This window comes from Rattus norvegicus, chromosome 1 (genome assembly GCF_021556685.1).
Source record: "Rattus norvegicus strain SHRSP/BbbUtx chromosome 1, alternate assembly SHRSP_T2T, whole genome shotgun sequence".
NCBI classification, from domain to species: domain Eukaryota; kingdom Metazoa; phylum Chordata; class Mammalia; order Rodentia; family Muridae; genus Rattus; species Rattus norvegicus.
In genome coordinates, this window is record NC_141534.1 from 17,652,531 (window position 1) to 17,673,638 (window position 21,108).

A 21,108-nucleotide genomic window follows, 5' to 3' on the forward strand; every position below is an offset into this window, starting at 1 on the left:
TTCCCTTATCAGTGAGTGAGTTTTGATGATAATAACCAAGGCACCGAGTTAAGGAAATATCAAATGAAATAATGTATCTCAAGTGCTTTGTAAAACATAAAGTGTAGCAGAAATATTACTTGCTATCCCCGTCCTATCCTCACATAAAAGGATTATAAGCCTGTGGTAGGAAAGTTCAGTCTGTCATCTTGACAGTTATTAGTCTCACTCTCCCCTGTCAATAAACTGATTTAAGATAGTACAGAGAAGTGGGAGGTGAGGATATTAGAATAATTATATTATCTCAAGCTGAAATAATGGCTAGAAGCCAGGTTAATTTTAGAAGTGACTTTCTAGGTCACTTCAGACAGCCTGACCTCATTCAGTGTTGCCCCTTAGCACCCACACTCTGCTGACCAGTCTAGGGGACAGAGCAGAGTTCACATTGACCAGATTCTCTTCCTACCACACTCTCAAGATCTTAAAAGGTACAGGAAACATTTTCCTGATAATTACTCATAATTTAGAATGCAAATTGATATGAAAACCTTTACTTTGGGGCATTGAGCACACATTCCTTTGGAAATATCACAGGTGTAAAACAGGGTGACTTTTTTTCTTTTTTACATTGAGTTAAGGATCCGCTGAACCAATCATTTAGCTGATGAAAGTAACAGAGGAATTTGGATTCATACAGAGGAAGTTCCTAAGAAATTATAACAAATCATTCTTCCTTCTAAAAAATATAAATAAACAAGTGATCTTTACTAGAAGAAATACATAGGTTCAAAATTAACCTATCATTCCAGCTAAAAATTATATCTATAGTAGTTTTTAGTTACCAAATATATAATCAAAATGATGGAAAATCTCCATTTTTTCATATTTTGTAGAAATCAAAATATTTACATCTTCTTATAAAACTATTATCTCCTAAAGTATTAATTTAAATCAAGCCTGGACACACTTCGCTTTCCCTGAAAACTGAGAGACAAACTGCTAATCTAAGTCTGAGGTATAAGAGTGAAACCCTCAGTGAGGCTTACTTTAGGTCAGAGTCCCTGCCTGAGCCTTCCATGGAATCTCTCCTGAACATTTTCAACTGGATTTTCACCCATGCTTTCAACCATGTGCCAATAATTCTCTCTCTCTCTCTCTCTCTCTCTCTCTCTCTCTCTCTCTCTCTCTCTCTCTCTCTTTCTCTCTCTCTCTCTCTCTCCCTCCTTCTTCTTTTGGTACATTTTGAGATCAAACTATAGGCTAAGACCAAGTATTAATGACACACATGAACAACTGCTACATCTCTCTCATTTGTGGTGATTAATTGATAGTCAACTATTTTTCAGAGCTAAGGCTCATCTTTGTGTTCTTGGAGAATGTTTTTACCTAGAGAAAAAATGTTTGAGAGGTGCCCCACATTGTGTACAGTACAGAATAGCATTCTGAAGGTCATTTTTTATTAAGAAAAAAATTTATTGAGAATTTAGCACATGCCAAGCAGTTTCTTAGCATCTAAAATTAGAACAAGGTGGAATTTTAAAAATATCCCTCTAATCATGGTGCCCATCTGTGGTGCAGGTGGCTAATAACCAAAATTTATAAAGAAAGCATATGCTATCTTGGGTAATCTGAAAGCAAGAGGCAGTGTCAGGTAAGAGGTTGTCATTTCTGGTAAGGTTGTTGTGGAAGAGACCACCAAAAGAGTTGAAGGCTGGTCTGTGGGAAGTTTCATGGTAATTTCTAGGCCAATAATATGACTCGAAATTCTCTGAAGGGTGTGAAAAATAGGAATTCAATGGATCTTAAACAGAGGTGCCAGGGAGAGGGACATCTTTGTTGGGTTTTCTGGCCAGGGTTTTCATTATTTATGTGTGGTTTAGTACCTTGCAGTTGCCTGTTTTATTGAGAACAGACATTATAGGACATCATAGAACAATAGTAGAAGAAATGAATCAGCCTATTCAAGAGTCCTGTGATTAGTGTGGTAGTCTATCCCTGTCTCTGTCTTCTGAGGGCTGGAACTGCAGGAATCGCAGGCATCTCCTACCACACTGATCAGCACCCTGGACAATACAGTCGGAGTCTGTTACAGGAGGAAAGAAGTCCTGAAACAGTGGTTGATAGTAGCAGATATTTGCACTAAGGTGGTAGCAATGGTTATGGAAGAGAAATAGGCATGTTCAAGAGTGTAGAGATAGAACCAATAGAATTTGCTGATGCAGTGGCTACAATGAATGCTTGAGACTAAGGCAAGGCTGCTCTCACTTCTTCTTCTCTATCACTGCTTCCAATGTGCTTCCTAGGCATCCTCTGAGTCAGAATCACAAGAAAAGTATCTAAGTGTATCATTGGTATGACAAGAACCAAGGAGTTATTTTCTAGAGCACATACTAGTGACCATTTTCTTTCAAGTGCCAGATAGTAAAAGTCTGCCACAGCTATTCAGCTTTGCCCATATAGCACCAAAGCAACAACACACACATATATGCACATGCACATGCACACGTGCATACACACATGCACACACATATGTGCACACACACATGTACACACACATATGCATACACACATACATGCACGCTCACACACACATGCACACCAACATGTACACACACACATACACATATGTAGTTCAATGTTCACACAAGTGATTTTCTTTGTGTATAAGAACATTCATGTGATGTGAGCATTTGTGTGCAAACTCAAAGCTTCCAGGCAAAAAAATATCACAAAGACATGACATTCTTTGAGGTGGAATTCACTCTTGGGTCTGTCTAGTTGCAAAGGCTGCTCACTTTCCACAATAGCCCACCACTCTGAGCACTATTTTGCTAGTAGTTCATGGATTTGTGCAGTTGTGGAGTAACAGATGAAGTGAAAAGAGAAGAAAGGGGTTGCCTTGCCTAGAAAGCCATCATTTGCTCTCCATGACTACACAGTGCTATTCTTATAATTACCAGTCTGCTGATGAGAAATCCCATTGGTGAAAGCTGACAAGCAGAGCTCTCTGCAAAGAGCTAGAGCTGCAGAAAATAAATTAATCTCTAGGGGAGAAGAGGGGCAAGGCTGTCAGTGCTCACACAAGTGCTAATGGCAGATGATATTTCAGAATCTGTCAGAGGATAAAATGTCTCTGCTTGTCCCTCTAGCACACCCTGAGACATTCAACCAAATTCAAGCATTTGCCAATGAAGAACAGCAATCTTACAACACTGTACTTTATGATCTTACTACTTTCAAAGTAAGAGGTTGTTGCTGAGAGCTATGGGGGGGTGGGGTTAACAATTTTGTGATTTTTGTATTCTGGCAATAACTTTGCATTAACATTGAACATCAAATGGAACAATAACCTGTTATAAAAGTTTATGTAGACAATAATGAAAACCTTGAAGCAATAAAAAAGGATAAAGTAGGGAAAGCTAGCTATCTTGGTTTGATCAGTACATGTGTGCATGTTTGGAAATGCCACAATATACCTTGATGATGTATACAAGATTTGAGTTAAGCAAGTAAAAATAGAATTGTCTTTTAGTATATAATCCTGTCATATTAGGAGCCAGATGTTGATCTCAGTTTTAAATTATCTAACATTTTAAATGATAGGTTTTCTAGTTTGGGGATTAAATGCCATTACTGAGCTTAGAACATTGTTAAGCAGCACCAAAAACATAGAGCTGGCCCTTCATTAAAATTGAGAAACAAACAAAAATGTGTTGCATTATTGAAATAGCTGAAGTAAAACCTCCAGACATGGTATGACTAGGCCATACAAGGCCATACAAGGCCATGACAAGGCCTGAAATGTACAACTCCTACTTTACCAAGTCCTTAATATTCCTTAGTAGAAACCCACTTACATTCTATTTCCCATCATACAATGGAAACATGATATAGGTTACAGGATTAGGTCAAACCGATGTCTATACGAAGACCTCCTTAGATCCCTTCTTGTCCAGTCTTTAGTCCCTGGGTTCTACCTCGGCCTTGGAGGGGAATTTTCCCATGGGGCACCTTTATTTTCCGCTGTTCAGTCTCCCAGCAGAAGTGAGAATTAGATGTACGGAATAACCTACATGAGTTTTACTCAGATGTGGGACTTTTGGGGGCCAACCACTTCAATGTTCTCAGTAGAGGGTATCACATCAAAATCACTCAAAGCTGACAGGCATGAAGACTGCCTTTTAGGATGATAAAACAAAATAGAGACATGAAACAGCTTGGGCAAAAGCTATGCTTTTAGGTTTGGGGCAGGGATGAGAATAGGAATCAAGGCACACTGTTTTGTTTCTGGTTTCTGCTCCTCTCACTGGTTCACTAGCGTTGTTTATGAAGGGCAAGTGATGGCAGCTCCCATTTAAAGATTAAGGATAATTCAAGGGGCTTGGCTGAGGAGTTAAAAAGGAAGAAATTGCATTAGGGACTATGAGCCAAGAAAGTATAAAGTGTATTTAATAAAGAACATCTATGTATTCTGACAAAGATTGCAGCTTCCAGAGGAGCACATAAGGCGGAAAGAGGGAAACAGATCCCTGTGCATCTAGAGAATTCATGAGAAGCAATCCCAGCAATTAACGAGTAACCCACATAATAACAGGTTCTACCTCCCAAGTAAATTTAATTCTATTATCCTGAACGACTTTGCCCTGGGCTAAATGAAACCTCCTGATGCACAGTCACAGCCCCTGGCAGGGACAACTACATCCGATGATCAACTGATACAGGATGCTGAGGACGGCTCCCACTCAGGGCGCCTTTAAAGAGCCATGCCCATCCCAGAACTCCCCGAGGCTTGCCCTGAAGTCTTTGTGGTGATTATATCAGGACTTCTCTTCTTCCTCTGCCCATGTCTGTTTCTGTTACTTCATTTTTGTTTTTGCCCCGAGAGCATTTCCCAGTCATCTAGCCAGGTGCAAATTAGTCCAGGGGGCTGAGTGTGTAAACAAACAAACAAACAAACAAACAGACAAAAAACCTGCTTAATGCAAACATTTCCATATAACACTCATTGGCTCCTGAACTGGTTAAACAGTGGAGCACCACGCTCTTGTAAAAACATCAGGGTCAGCTCGTCCAGCTAACTCCATCATAGCAATGCTTCTTAGCCTCAGGAACTCCCCAGAGGACAGAATTCTCAGAGGAAAAACATGCAGACTAAGCCTCAGTACCCCACAACATCAAGACTTCTTTGAGGTACTGTCAGAAAATGAAGTGTTCTTCAACATCAACTCATAGAGTCAATAGCTTCTTACAGCACTGACGTAATCGGAGTTTGTTACGTGTTAAATTAACTTTCACCTGCTTTATCCAGTGAACTCTTCAAAGTAGCCTGTCTATGGACTAGTTAGCACACATCTGGAGCCGATGTGACTAATACAGACTTTAGCTAACTGCTCATGGCCCAATATGAGCATGTGGAGATTTTAAATCCAGCAGCCACCACTACGACTGCAGAGGTCGGAACTTTTTTTACCCTCACACCACACACGCATGGCACTTTCAGAGAACTGTACTCCTATTTATAGACAACGCATGCCGAGTTAATAATGGTGTTACTAAAAGATGATGTGAGAATCACCAAGCTATTAGAGTAAATTAAGGGCCTACAGAAGGTCACCTGAGAGGTCAGTGAAGCGCTTTCACCAGTTTCTTAGAGAAAGAAATTGGCCCCGGCAATACTGTCCAGAGTTAGTTTCTCTGAGTCTGACTGTAGTCGATTCCACTGCCATTGCATAGTCCCTGTTTGGCCACTTAGCAAAATCCCTCTAATTGTCCACACTATCTAGCTCAATGATCTTTTCTTCAGTAAGATTTCATCTCTTTGTATCTGATGAGCAAAACTGGGTACCCAGAGACACAAGATTGGGAAAAAAAATATAACGCCTTTGTCCTAATGAGACTTTATAATTTAGAATTTTAAGTCTGAGATAGGCTTTAAGATTCAATATCTACTATTTTCACCAAAGAGGAGGGGATTCATTAACTAATATCTAAGCATTTGGGGGAAAAGTCACTGTGGTAATACATATTAATAGTTCTAGGACTTGTAGTGGTGAGGCAAAGGATTGTAAGTTCAAAGCCAGCCTGGGTCTCATAGCAAGGCCATCTTAAGGAAAGAAGTAAAGGGTGGGAAAAGCAGCTTAGACAAGGTCTTATTTGCTCCTCCTGATTTCAGAGAAAACTAGTGTTTACTCAGAGAGAGGCAATCCCTACCAAGTATGGTAAGCGTGAGTCCAATCCATCAATTTATTTTTAAATAAAGGTACACACACACAGATACAGACACACACACACACACAGACACACACACAGACACACACACACACAGACACACACACACAGACACACACACACACACGTGTGTGTGTGTGTGTGTCTGTGTGTGTGTATGAAATAAAATTAAAGTTGGCGAAAATAAAATAAAATCAAAATTTTATTTGTGCTCTATTTTCTTTTATTTTTGTGGATGAAACTGCCACACAGTAATAGCTCAAACTGAAGATTCCAACCTCATTGTCTTTGAAGATGGGAAAGCAAAAAAAAAATATTCTGCACACACTACTAGTTTGAAAATTTCAGGCAAATACATGCTGAAATTAGCCTAGAAAGGGAAATTTCATTTTATTCTCTTGTAGGAAGCTAGGACATCTCTCTAGTCTAGACCTATTATTTTAATCCGAGCCTCCTTTTGTCCTTAAACCCATCATTTATGGGCACTGTGTAAGAAGGGCTACTTCCAATGTTTATCAAATACGCTGCATTATTCGCTCAGGGCACAGCTTGGGCAGCTGATGTACTAGCCCAGGAATGCGCACTCTGGGAAGATTAGATACCCAAGTTCCCTGTGATTGAAACAAAAACTTTGATCTCAGGAATTGTGTTATCTGGCACTTTGTAGGATCCATAATCTTACAGAAAAAAATAGTTTCCCATGAATTAATAATGGCTTGAGTCTCAACCCACTACAGCAATTTTCACTGCACCGGTTGTTTCTTTTATAGTCACACTTGATTAGTATTTGAAATGTGGAGGAATTGCAATATGCATGGTTTTCAAAGCTTTTTACAGAATTTCATTTTATCACTTGGAGAGAGTCAATGAAAACGTAATAAGAAAAGCTCTATGGGATATTTTTATAGAAGTGTCAGAAGCCAGTAAGCTAACTACTTGAAAGAACTCAGATTGTACAGGGTTCGGAGCAGAAACACTTCAGAGACTTAGATCTAGTATTTTGACTTTCATATGTCCTTGGAGAAAAAACTGTACTCACTACAAAATCAAATAAGGACAGGGGGGAGGAACAAACCATATGCTTGAGAATAATTAATTTCAATTTTCCTGCAAACTAAATGTGAAGTTTTGAAGATAAGTGTCATAGGAATTGAGCTGGTTTGGTATGTCTAAAATATTGCTAAGAAAGAGAAAATCCTCCTTTCTCTAGCTAAGGCTTGTCAGATTCCCACCATACGGAAGTTAGACTGGTAGCTCCATTGATTGTGAACGATCCTCCACAAGTCCTTCTGCTCCTGTTCAGTAGAGATACAAAACTCCATACTACATTCTCTATAAACCAAATCATCATAAAGCAAGTCTGCTTTTGATTAGGCTATGGTTTTAATATTCTTATTAATTCTTTTTTTCATAATATTTTTATTGATTACTTGGGAATTTCACATCATGAACTCTAATTGCCCTTACTTTCTAGTCTTCCCAGGTCTGCCATAAACCCTTGAGAACTCCCCCTTGCCCTAAAAATAAAGGAGAAGAACAAGAAAAAAAGAAAGAAGAAACAAAAGACAAAACAAAAAAAAGGTCAATTTGTTCTACCCATATAGTCATGGTCAAACTCCTGGTGGCCAGCCCAGGGAAGCAAACTGCATCCTTCCCAACTTGCACCACCCCCTCCCCCACCAGAAGCCATCAATTATGGAGAGTTACACCTCAGCATCTTTAATCACAATTTATTCTTTTCTTTTAAAGTTCTTCTCTCATATTAGATCTTGACCACAGTTTCCCCTCCCCTCCCCCAGTATTTATGAATTTTATGATACAAATTTAGACTATATGACAAAACTCCTTCTCTTAATTCTTCCCAGATCACTTCCACCTCCATACTCATCCCAACTTAGTGTCCTAATTTTTTTTATTTACCTAGTAACACATTGACTCTGATTTTTGCTGTGCATATAGTCCTGGGTATGGAGCCGTACACTGGAGTGTAGCCGATCTAATAGGAGATAAACCTTTTAAAAATTATTTCTTTCCTAGAGGCTATCATCTGTCCACAGCTCCCCCAGGAAGAAGTGAGCACTGTTGAACCTATTCCCACTCCAGGGTAAACTGGCTTGGTCTTGCTCAGGTCTTGTACAGACAACAGCAGCTTGGGGAGTTTATGAGCACTGTGGTGCAGTCATGTCCTGAATACACTGTTTCTCTCTGATCTGCCCCAACATCTGGGTTTTACACTCCATCCATGATGATCCCTGAGCTTCCTTTGGAAAGATACACTTTGACAGTGGGTTTCTGTGTTAATGATCATCCACTGGATAAAGAACAGGCCTGAGAACTGGTTAAAACTCAGTTATCTTGTCCTCTTTTCAAACCATTAAGACACATTTTATTTATTCATCTAGTAAAATTTTTTTTAAAATTATGATTGGGCTAGGGAGCTGGCTGAGTTAAAAAAAAAAAAAGTACCTGTTGTGGAGGACCTGGGTTTAGACTTCCAGCACCACATAGAAAAACAAGAACACTGACATAGATAAGTAACTCCAGAGTTGAAGGGGGCAGAAACAGGAGAATCCCTGGGTAGACAGTAGCCTGGCTGAACTGATGAGGGAGGTCCAGGTTCAGTGAGAGACCTTACCTAAAAAAATTAGGTAGATGACCCCCAAAGATAGCTCAGTGGTTAAAGAGTATTTAATTGTTATGTACACAAAGGTATGTATACAAAAAGGGTGCTCTTAGCATCCTGACTTGATTATTAGCCTCTGTAACTCCAATCTCTGGAGATTTCCCACCCCCTTTTCACCTTCCAGGGCACTGCATACATTTGGTATCTAGATACACATGCAGGCAAGTATTCCCACAAAATAAAAATATACATCTTTTAAAAAAAAATAGTAGAGAGCCCCAAGGAAGATTCCAAACATTCACCTCTGACTTCTACACAAATATATTCCAAATAACATGGCAACAAGAAATTATGTGTAGTAGCCTTATCGGGTAGCTAGTTAAAGTAACATTTTATGGTTTAACTGACCTGTAGGCACATCAGTGCTTGCTACTGCAGTGGCCCATGTTTGTTCTTCCGTCTCTCCACATCAGCCAAATCGTTCTGAAAACCACCTGGTACGCTTGAATCCATGCTACAGTGATCTGGGTGGAGCTTCTTGGCTCTGTCTATGTGGTGACTCTGAAATGACAAGCCATATAAATTATCAGTCCTAGATAAATGCCTTCTAGAGATATGACAAAAATAAAGATTTATCACATGGCGAATCATTTCTGTATGTCTGAAAGGGACTATTCTATATGCCAAATCAAGTTAGAAATCCTATGTTTCTCAATATATTTTAGTAATCTAAGTATACAAGTTTTGAGTAGCCAACTGAGTAGAACAAAAGGTTGTTATAGAAGAGGAAATAATCTTCCAAAACTATTTGTATGTATTACTTTTTCCTCGCATGGTTTATAAAATATTTTACACATAGAACATTCCTACCCAGTTATTTCCATCATAGTCAGACAATCTAGTACTTTGTCATATATCACAACATTATATATCAATTTTGCATTATTCTTTTGGGAACTTATTATTTTTAAATTTTATGTATATTGTGAGTGTTTTACCTGTATGAATGTATGTGTACTACTTGGATGCATATTGCCAAGGAGGCTAGAAAATGGAAGTGTATCCCTTGGAACTAGTGGTACAGACAGTTGTGAGATGTCATGTGCCTGCTGAGAATCAAACCAGGTTTTCTAGAAGAGTAACATGTGTCCATACCCACTAAACCATCTTTCCAGTCCCAATAACCTCTATACTTTATTTAGAGGAAATCTTAATATCTCCTCTAAATTTATACACATTTTAATCAGTAGTTTGCAATTTTGACAAAGTCCTCTGGCCAATTTGAGAATAATAATTCATCAGCATGAATTATTAAGGCCCAGCATCAATGCCCCCTGCAACTCTTCACTCCTAGGAGATATCATAATGTTTGACAGTATACTGACATATTGAATACATCAAAAGATGCAATAGTTATGATCCCAAATTCAAGAAAGACCGAAGGGGGAACTTAAACTTCAGCCCTTTGTTTCATAATTAAATTCAGAATAGAAGCTTATTAGTTTGAACATGATTATAAAATACTAGCAGATTTGTAGTCAAAATTAGCTAGACAGTTTTGGCCAGTTATATTAGCCTGTTTGACATTGAGGTCAAGACAATGACCTTTACTCTAAAGTTCTTCACAAAATTATATATAGAATTTAACACATTCAAACTTGGATTTCTAGAATGAAAGGATTATGAAGTTTTAGAAGTATATAAGAATTGGGAGTCCCGTATGATGACCTGATTCACCTAGGTTAACCAAGAAAATTGTGGAACTATAACCCTTGTCCATCAGTCAGGATTTCTGTCACTCTGTAATCCATTGGTTCTGTCTGTCAGTACAGACTAATGATCACACTGTTGGCTACACATTTGTTTACATTCTTTTTATCAGAGTCCTTTGTCTGTAATATTAAAATGCCCTACTGTTTTAACTTTTGGCTTGCCCATATCTCTTCTTTTAAGTCAACAGGATATTGACACACCTGAGGCTTAAGAGATAACCACACTACTGTTGGTTTGTTTACATCTGCATTTCCATGAAGTGATGAGAACAGGTTCAGGCTAGTGTGAAAGAAGCTGACCATGAGCTGAGGTTTAGTTGGGTTAACGAATTGCCTAAGCTGAGGTAAGACACAGCTATAGGAGTCCAGGATACTTAGGATACACCAGTTTAGACCAGTGTGTAAACCAACTCATGTTGGCTGAACCCCACAGCTTCATGAACCCATTAAATGTGATTTGAATTATATGTCATACATTTTTTTTCCCGGTAGTCATGTAATACTACCGTATAACAGTGCTGTGATAACTGTTTCATTCAACCAGCATCTATGCCAAATAGTGTTGCATAACAATGCAAATATATGCCAGCCTCAGACTTGTCAAATATATTTGACAATTAAAATTATGTGGTAAATCAAATATAGATAATCCTCAAATCCTCTTTCTAATATCAAAGGATGGAAATTTAGTGATATTGCCAGGGACAAATCAAATGATCATTTTGAGTACTAATAGTAAATTTAACCATTTATCATCATAGTGCATATATTCCACTTACAAGCCAAAAATGTAAAAATCAGTAACTTCATAGCAGCCTTATTTATAATAGCCAGAAACTGGAAACAACCCAGGTGCCCTTCAACAGAGGAATGGATACACAAAATGTGGTACATCTACACAATGGAATATTACTCAGCTATCAAAAACAATGACTTTATGAAATTCATAGGCAAATGGATGGAACTGGAAAATATCATCCTGAGTGAGCTAACCCAATCACAGAAAAACACACATGGTATGCACTCATTGATAAGTGGATATTAGCCCAAATGCTTGAATTACCCTAGATGCACAGAACACATGAAACTCAAGACGGATGATCAAAATGTGAAAGCTTCACTCCTTCTTTAAAAGGGGAACAAGAATACCTTTTGCAGGGAATAGGGAGCCAAAGATTAAAACAGGGGCAGAAGGAACACCCATTCAGAGCCTACCCCACATGTGGCCCATACATATACAGCCACCCAATTAGACAAGCTGGATAAAGCAAAGAAGTGCAGGCCGACAGGAACCGGATGTAGATCTCTCCTGAGAGACACAGCCAGAATACAGCAAATACATAGGCGAATGCCAGCAGCAAACCACTGAACTGAGAACAGGACCCTTGTTGACGGAATCAGAGAAAGGACTGAAAGAGCTTGAAGGGGCTCAAAACTCCATATGAACAATAATGCCAATAACCAGAGCTTCCGGGGACTAAGCCACTACCCAAAGACTATACATGGACTGACCCTGGGCTCCAACCTCATAGGTAGCAATGAATAGCCTAGTAAGAACACCAGTGGAAGGGGAAGCCCTTGGTCCTGCTAAGACTGAACCCCCAGTGAACGTGATTGTTGGGGGGAGGGAGGTAATGGGATACTCAAGTTAATAAAGAAAAAAAATCAGTAACTTAATATGAAACTTTAAATCTATTGCCAAGCCTGCTGGTATCATCACACAGTCTTTGAAAAGAAGAATATTCAACATGTACATACCTTCTAGATTGTTGAATTACATACATGCTAAGGTAGACAATAAATCACAAATTCCCCATAGTGAGCAATAAACTACATTAATAAACAAAAGTAGCTGAATGGGTTTTTTCATACCATATTCAACTGATAATATTAAAATGCTGAGGGGTCGTTGAGCTGACAATGGATAAAGGCATTTGCCTGAGGAGCTTGATGACCTTGAGTTTGATCCCTGGGACCCACAAGCTCATATTTGATTAGTTGGCATTTGACTCATTCACAGAAACCCTAAATGAGACCTGAACCCCGTGAGTTGTCCCCTGACACCCACATGTACTCTGCAGTACACAGCATTTCTCCTTCTTCTCTCAGGCCCATACAAAACAAGTAAACAAATGCCTCCAAAGATTTAAACAAATGAATAAATAAAAAAGGGGTGAAAATCTAGCAACTTGTGGGAGTTATAAATGCTACACTGTAGTCCGAATGCTAAAGAAGATATTTTAGCTATTATTAGAGACCTTTGCCATAAACCTACTGTGGGAGAAAATAGTCACCTGATCATAATGGGTCAGCCATTATACTTCTATATGAATTTCTTGGTGCAAACATTAGTGGGCTTAGATATTATATTATATTAGCATTTCATAAATTAGTAATGTACATCTACTGAAAGAACCTAAGTAGGGTCTCCTTTGGTTGAAATATGCAGGGTTTTCAAACTCTTTACCTTATTCATAGCCAGGTCCTGTCCCAAGCATGGAACCTCAAAAGATCTGTGTGGTTCATGAGTCATTGGCCCAATCACAACCTCTTACTTACTGAGATTCTGTGCCATGAGTCTGAGTTTCCACAGCATAAATTACTATTTATTGCTTCCAGTCTCCATCTTAGCCCAGAGCTGGAGCTGTCCCATAGCCCTTAGACCCAAAACCTACCAACAGGGAGCTAGTCTGCCAAAGGTGCTCTCACTCCAAAGTGGGACCCCACTTTGACTTCCCTGACTATCCAAGAAGAGACCTGCCAAGAGCACACAGGCCATGGGAGGTGCAGGGTGGCCTAGGATAAGAACCTGCTGGTCTCTCTCAGAGCTAGGGCTGTTCCACAGCACTCCAGACCCAAAACCTGACCCGAGAGAGCTAAACTCACAGGAGTGCTCTCATTACTGAGATCACAAGCTCATAGGCACACAGGAGGGACAAGCTCCAGTCAGAGACAGCAAGACCAACTAACATCTGAGATAACCAGATGGCAAGAAGCAAGCACAAGGCCCTAAACAACAGAAACCAAAACTACGTGGCATCATCAGAGCCCAGTTCTCACACCACAGCAAATGCTGGATATCCCAAGACACCTGAAGAGCAAGATTTGGATTTAAAATCACATCTGATGTTGATGATGATAGAGGACTTTAAGAAGGACATAAATTACTTCCTTAAAATAATACAGGAGAACACAGGAAAATAAGTACAAGCCCTTAATAGGAAACATAAAAATCCCTTAAATAATTACAGGAAAATACAACCAAACAGGTCAAGGAATTGAATAAAACCATCCAGGATCTAAAAATGGAAAGAGAAACAATAAAGAAATCACAAAGAGAGAAAACCCTGGAGATAGAAAAACCTAGGAAAGAGATCAGGAATCATAGACAAAAGCATCACCAACAGAATACAAGAGGAGATTGAAAAAAGAATCTCAGGGGCAGAAAATACTATAGAAAACATTGACACAATAGTCAAAGAAAATGCAAAATGCAAAAACCTCCTAACCCAAGACATCCAGGAAATCCAGGACACAATGAGAAGACCAAATCTAAGGATAATAGGTATAGAAGAAAGTGAAGATTTGCAATTTAAAGGTCAGTAAATATCTTCAACAAAAGTATAGAAGAAAACTTCCCTAACCTGAAGAAAGAGATGCCCATAAAAATACAAGAAGCCTACAGAACTCCAAACAGATTGGACCAGAAAAGAAATTCCTTTGTCACATAAGAGTCAAAACACAAAATACAAAGAAACACAAAACAAAGAAAAAATATTAAAAGCAATAAAGGAAAATGGTCAAGTAATATATAAAGGTAGACCTATCAGAATTATGCCACACTTCTCAACAGAGTCTATAAAGCGAGAAAATCTTGGACAGGTATCATACAGACCCTAAGACGACACAAATGCCAGTCCAGGCTAGTATATCCAGCAAAACTCTCAATTAACATAGATGGAAAAACTGAGATATTCCATGCAAAACCAAATTTACACAAATCCAGCCCTACAATGATAATAGATGGAAAACTCCAACACAAGGAGGGAAACTACATCCTAGAAAAAGCAAGAAAGTAACGTCTCACAACAAACCCAAAACAAGATAGCAACACAAACATAATTCCACCTTGAACAACAAAAATAACAGGAAACAACAATTACTATTTCTTATTATCTCCTAACATCAATAGAATCAATTCTCCAATAAAAAGCCAAAGACTAACACACTGGATATGTAAAGAGGACCCAAGCATTTTGCTGCATACAGGGAACACACCTCAGTGACAAAGACAGACACTACTTAAGAGTACAAGGCTGGGAAAATTTTTTCCAAGCATATGGTCCCAAGAAACAAGCTGAAGTAGCCATTCAAATATCAAATAAAATCAACTTTCAACCAAAACTTATCAAAAAAGGTAAGAAAGAACACTTCATACTCATCAAAGGAAAAATCTACCAAGACGACTTCATAATTCTGAACATCTATGCTTCAAATGCAAGGGCACCTACATTCATAAAAGAAACTTTACTGTCAAAGCATACATTGCACTACTCACAATAACAGTAGGAAACTTCAACACCATACTCTCATCAATGGACAGATCATGGAAACAGATACTAAATAGAGACACAACGAAACTTAGAGAAGTTATAAACCAAATACAAATAACAGATATCTAGAGAACATTTCACCCTAAAACAAAAGAATATACCTTTTTCTCAGCACCTCATGGTACCTTCTCCAAAACTGACCACATAGTTGGCCACGAAACAGGCCTCATAATACACAAGAAGACAGAAATAATCCCATGCATCCTATTACAGATTAAGGTTGGTCTTAACAACCACAAACATACACATGGAAGCAGAATAATGCTCTACTCAATGACAACTTGGTCAAGGAAGAAATAAAGAAAAAAAATTAAAGACATTTTTGAATTTAATGAGAATGAAGGCATAGCATACCCAAACTTATGGGACACAATAAAAGCAGTGCTAAGAGGAAAACTCATCGCTCTGAGTGCCTCCAAAAAGAAACTGGCAAGAGCATCCAATAATAGCTTGACAGCACATCTGAAAACTCTAGAACAAAAAGAAGCAAAAACACCCAAGATGAGGATAGGGCAGGAAATAATCAAACTCAGACCTAAAATCAACCAAGTAGAAACAAAAAGAACTATACAAAGTATCAACAAAACCAGAAGCTGGATAGTTGAGAAATCAACAAGTTAGATAAATCCTTAGCCAGACTAACCAATAGAAGTTAATAAAATCAGAAATGAAAAGGGAAACATAACAACATAATCTGAGGAAATTTAAAAAAAACCATCAGATCCTACTACAAAAGCCTATACTCAACAAAACTGGAAAATCTGGAATAATGGACAATTTTCTAGACAGATACCAGGTATCAAAGTTAAATCAGGATCAGATATATCATCTAAATAGTCCCATAACTCCTAAAGAATCAGAAGCAGTCATTAAAAGTCTCCCAAGCAGAAAAAGCCCAGGACCAGATGGGTTTAGTGCAGAGTTCTAGCCGACCTTAAAGACGACCTAATACTAATAATTTTCAAAGTATTCCATAAAGTAGAAGCAGAAGGATCACTACCCAATTCCTTCTATGTAGCCACAATTATACTTATACCTAAACCACACAAAGACCCAACAAAGAAGAAGTTCAGACCAATTTCCCTTATGAAGATTGACTCAAAAATACTCAATAAAATTCTTGCAAACTGAATCCAAGATCACTTCTAAATGATCGTTCCATCATGATCAAGTAGGATTCATCCCAGGGATGCAGCGATGGTTCAATATATGGAAATCCATCAATGTAATCCACCATATAAACAAACTCAAAGAAAAAACTACATGATCATCTTATTAGATGCTGAGAAAGCATTTGAAAAAAAATTCAACACCTCTTCACGATAAAAGTCTTAGAAAGATCAGGAATTCAAGGCCCATACATAAACATAGTAAAAGTCACATACAGCAAACCAGTAATCAACATCAAACTAAGTGGAGAGAAACTTGAAGCAATCCACTAAAATCAGGGACTAGACAAGGCTGCCCACTCTTCCCCACTTACTGAATATAGTACTTAAGTCCTAACAGGAGCAATTGGACAACAAAAGGAGGTCAAAGTGATACAAATTGAAAAGGGAGAAGACAAAATATCACTATTTGCAGATGATATGATAATATCCTTAAGTGACCCCAAAACTTCCATCAAAGAACTCCTACAGGTGATTAACGACATCAGTAAAGTAGTGGGATATAGAATTAACTCAAATCAGTAGACTTCTTCTACTCAAAGGATAAACAGGCTAAGAAAAAATTAGGAAAAAAAACCCACCCTTCACAATAGTCCCAAATAATATAAAATACCTTGGTGTGACTCTAACCAAGCAAGTGAAAGATCTGTATGACAAGAACTACAAGTCTCTGAAGAAAGAAATTGGAGAAGATCTCAGAAGATGGAAAGATCTCCCAAGCTCATGGATTAACAGGATTAATATTGTAAAAATGGCCATTTTGTCAAAAAGCAATCTACAGATTCAATGCAATCCCCATCAAAATTCCAACTCAATTCTTCACACAGTTACAAAGAAGAATTTGCAAATTCATTTGGAAAAACAAAAAACTGCAGGATAGCAAAAACTATCCTCAACATCCCAGCCACATATGTAGCAGAGGATGGCATTGTCCAGCATCAAAAGGAGGAGAAGCCCTTGGTCTTGAGAAGGCTCGTTTCCCCAGTGTAGGGTATTGAGGTAGGAGTGGGTGGGTGGGTAGGTGTGGGAGCATCTTCAAAAAAGCAGGTGGAGAGGGGGGGGGAAAGGGAATCACATTTGAAATGTAAATACATAAAATATCCAAGAAAAGTAAAATTAGGAAAAGAAAATTACTATTTAGTTTTTGCCACATTGAAGTTCCCACATTGTTATTTCCTCATTACCCACTTGCCTTCTCTTAACCCTCAGCTCTCTCCTTTCCCTTTTCATGATTACTGAATTATTTCACACTGACTTTCTCTCTTCCTTTATGGCTCACAAACTTCACCACGTGTTCAATGTTCATTTAGAACACAGCTTCTACCGTTGTACACTGACTGCAGGGGCACTGGAGACCCACGTACTCTAAATGATGGTCATCGTGTTCCAGTTATCCTTGGGCCGATGGTCTCTGGCTCTCACTTCCTGCCCCTGCATTGTTACTTCCTACTGCTTTCATACGCCCAACACCTAGCTATCCAACATGTCTCTTCTCGCTGCTATTATTTTCCTACTAATCTCTAATTACCATGAATTCTGGATTGCTGGTTCCCCATCCCATGTTACTGTGGACATAATTCTGAGTGACATTCATATATAGAGACTTCTCATTCTACACCCCAAGTGTGTCTCCTCCTTACAAAAAAATCTTTTCTCTACCCCAGCCTTTCATTTTATCTATCAAATGTGTATTTAAAATTCTGTGCTTTTAACCATGCTAATTATTGTGTCATTGAAAGATATAATTATATACTATCCTTTATAGTTCTGACTCAAATTACACTGGTCAACTACCTATAGAAATTACAAGGGGAAATGACAGTTGTGTTAGGTAAAGGGAGAATCCAGAACTGAGTATGAACACAGAACCCTGGGTATGAGAAAATTGCCCGAAAGATGAAACAAAAATGTCGGGTGGTGACTGTTCGGCACTGCTTAGATGCTGAACCTTCAGATTGAAGATAGAGTCCAGAGGAAACTTACAGAAGGGAACTGTGTGCAAAGAGTAGATGAATTGGCATGGATTTGGAATGGCACGCATCAGGCCTTTACTGCAGCTCTATAGTCTACAAAGTTATGTTGTTTGTTCTTTGGGATTTCCAACAAACTAGTCATAAGAATCCTAACTGCTGATACCAAAGGGCCATTAAATGATTTCCGATGCTATTCCTTTCTATGTTTTTTTTTAAAGATTTATTTATTTTATGTATATAAGTAGCTGTCTTCAGACACACCAGAAGAGGGCATCAGATCCCATTACAGATGGTTGTGAGCCACCATGTGGTTGCTGGGAATTGAACTCAGGGCCTCCTGAAGAACAGTCAGTGCCCTTAACCGCTAAGCCATCTCTCCAGCTTTTAAAGAAAGCACCTTCTCATCTTCCATAAGCAGCTACTGTCTTAACATCTAGACTATTTCTCTTCAGAAAGTATACTTAAGTGGTAACTCTGAAGAAGTGTCTGGTGATTTGGGGGGATTTCTTTACTAATTTTCCTCCTATTGTTGTGCTCTGCTCAAGTGAAATCATCTTCCAGAGAAATACTAGTTCTTAGGAGAAGAGCACTAATTCTGAGATTGCATAACCATACTCCAACCGTATAAGACAGACACCTGCCATTAATGTCCCTTCATGTGCCGATGTCCCAAAGTGAATGCAGCACCCCCCCCCCATGTAAACTTTCTTCACTTTCTATATGTGAGGACTTCTTGTTTGGTTTCTGTTTGAGTGGCTGCAAATAATTTAATGATCAGAGATATTATTAAATTAAGAAAAACACATTAAGAACATGAAAGCTGAAAGTATTTTTCCCTTTGTTTTGGGCCTTCGTTTGTGTGTTCTCCTTAGTCATCAGGCTTCAGCTCAATAAATAATTTAGTTTACAAAATGGATTAAAACAGCAAGAAGTTTCTCATTCTGTATTATGAGACTCTGATGTAATTTGATTTTTCCCGGGGAAAGTATTTAAACAACATGGAACGCAAACTGTGAAAAACTAATCTAAATCTGACCATCCATACCACCCTCTCTTTCAGACAATATTCTAAGGTTTCACACAATTATCCATCGCCTTCTCTGCACAGAATATATTTTTTTCTCATATCAGTGGGAAAAAGGTACATTTGTGCTGCTTTACTGGTTCTAAAAGAAGCTGTCATTTTGTATCTTTCAACTCCTTTCTTTGTTACATTGTTACTGTGAGTCCACTCAGGCCACACATGACAGGCCTTACACTGAAGCCAATCTCTACCTTTTCCTCCAGCCTCAGTTCATGGCTTCCCCAGGTGGGACTTTGTGCTGGCCTCTAGAAACCTGCAGGCCCAGGGCTCCCCTAGCTTTGACCACATGAGCTGGTCTCTGACCCACTGCTGGTCAGGAGCTCCACAAGCAGACATGGGTGCATACATTTTGACATTAAGCTCCTCTTGGGCCCAATTTACTTGACAGGCAGTGTACACTATCCCTTTAATGGGGGCATTTAAAAGGGTTTCTATTTCTCCATCCCTTTCTCTGAGATCAAAGAAGAAACCATTGATCTTTAGAAAATGAAGATTCAGGTACCTCCTGACCGTATTGCCCTGGATAAGACATAACAGCCTCCATCCCATCCCTTCAGAGAACGCCCCTTCCTCTAAGATTAGATCCAAGCAAAGCCATCTGTACTGCTGCTGTGATTAGAAAACCTTATCACGTCTTGCATTATAAACATCTTACCATAGACAAAACCTTTCAACTTGTTATTAAGAGTCTTTTAAATACTCATTTCCAAGGATACATTTCAAGAGCATATTATAAATCTGAACAGCTCAATCATTCTGCCTACTTCTAGAAAGATCTATGAGTTTAGCTGAAGATGGCATAACTATTAGAAGCACTGCTTAACCAACACATTTTTTTGTTGTAAAATGAGAACAGAAGGGATAGCTAATTTACACAATTGTTATTCTTATGGAGATGAGCGAGAAATCCTGCAATCTTCAGTGATATTTGCCCTATAATACCACATATCAGAAAAGCTTGCAAAAGCATTTGCTGCTTTCTGGCTAATGTGGCAAACATCTCTCCTGCAGACACCAAGGTCAGCTTACTTAAGACGTTAGTGTCATAGTAGCTCTTGGTACACAGGCAAATCTTTTTCCTTCTTCCTTATCTTGCTCTTTTGCAAATCATAAAGCAATTAGCTTGCATGGTTATGGTCATGTAGTTTCATAGTTTCTGTTTTAATGGAAAAATCATAACTCTTGGGTTCTGGGTGGGTAATTGGTGGCTTAAGGGCAGGCAAATCATCTTATTTAGAAATCAAGAAATAGAAACTACAATGGTTTAAAAATGATGTGATGCAATTTGGGTTAAATTGGTTTGGGGTAAAATTATTTCGAGTGTAGCATTTAAGCAGGGTCCAGCAGAGCCAGCTTCGCAGCAGATGCTGGATGGGAACTGTGGTGTGCTGAATAACACAGTAAGATTATTTTGAATTTGTTTCTTAACAATTACGTTTTAACTTTCTGAGGACAAAAACATACCCTTTCATAAGAGCCTTTAAAAAGCAGAGAAAAGAAAGTAGCAATGACTGAAGCCATGTCACTTAGTTGTTTGCGCTAGGAACAGCTCTGATGGGCATGATACAGTCCAACTTGAGTCAAGCATTCACACTCTAGAAATGCTAAGCGGCATCCTTGTACTAAAATGTTGCCAAAATTAAAAAGGTCGTGACTGGCTAAGTGGC

At 38.6% G+C, this 21,108-nt stretch overlaps 1 protein-coding gene across 1 annotated transcript in view; it reads right to left on the reverse strand.

The window, feature by feature from the left end:
- Positions 1-21,108, reverse strand: part of Themis (thymocyte selection associated) — a 250,686-nt gene that overhangs the window by 11,713 nt on the left and 217,865 nt on the right. The window contains 1 exon segment of the mRNA NM_001432406.1: positions 9,239-9,391. Within this exon segment, the coding sequence (NP_001419335.1) occupies positions 9,260-9,391 (132 nt within the window). The 3' untranslated portion in view covers positions 9,239-9,259.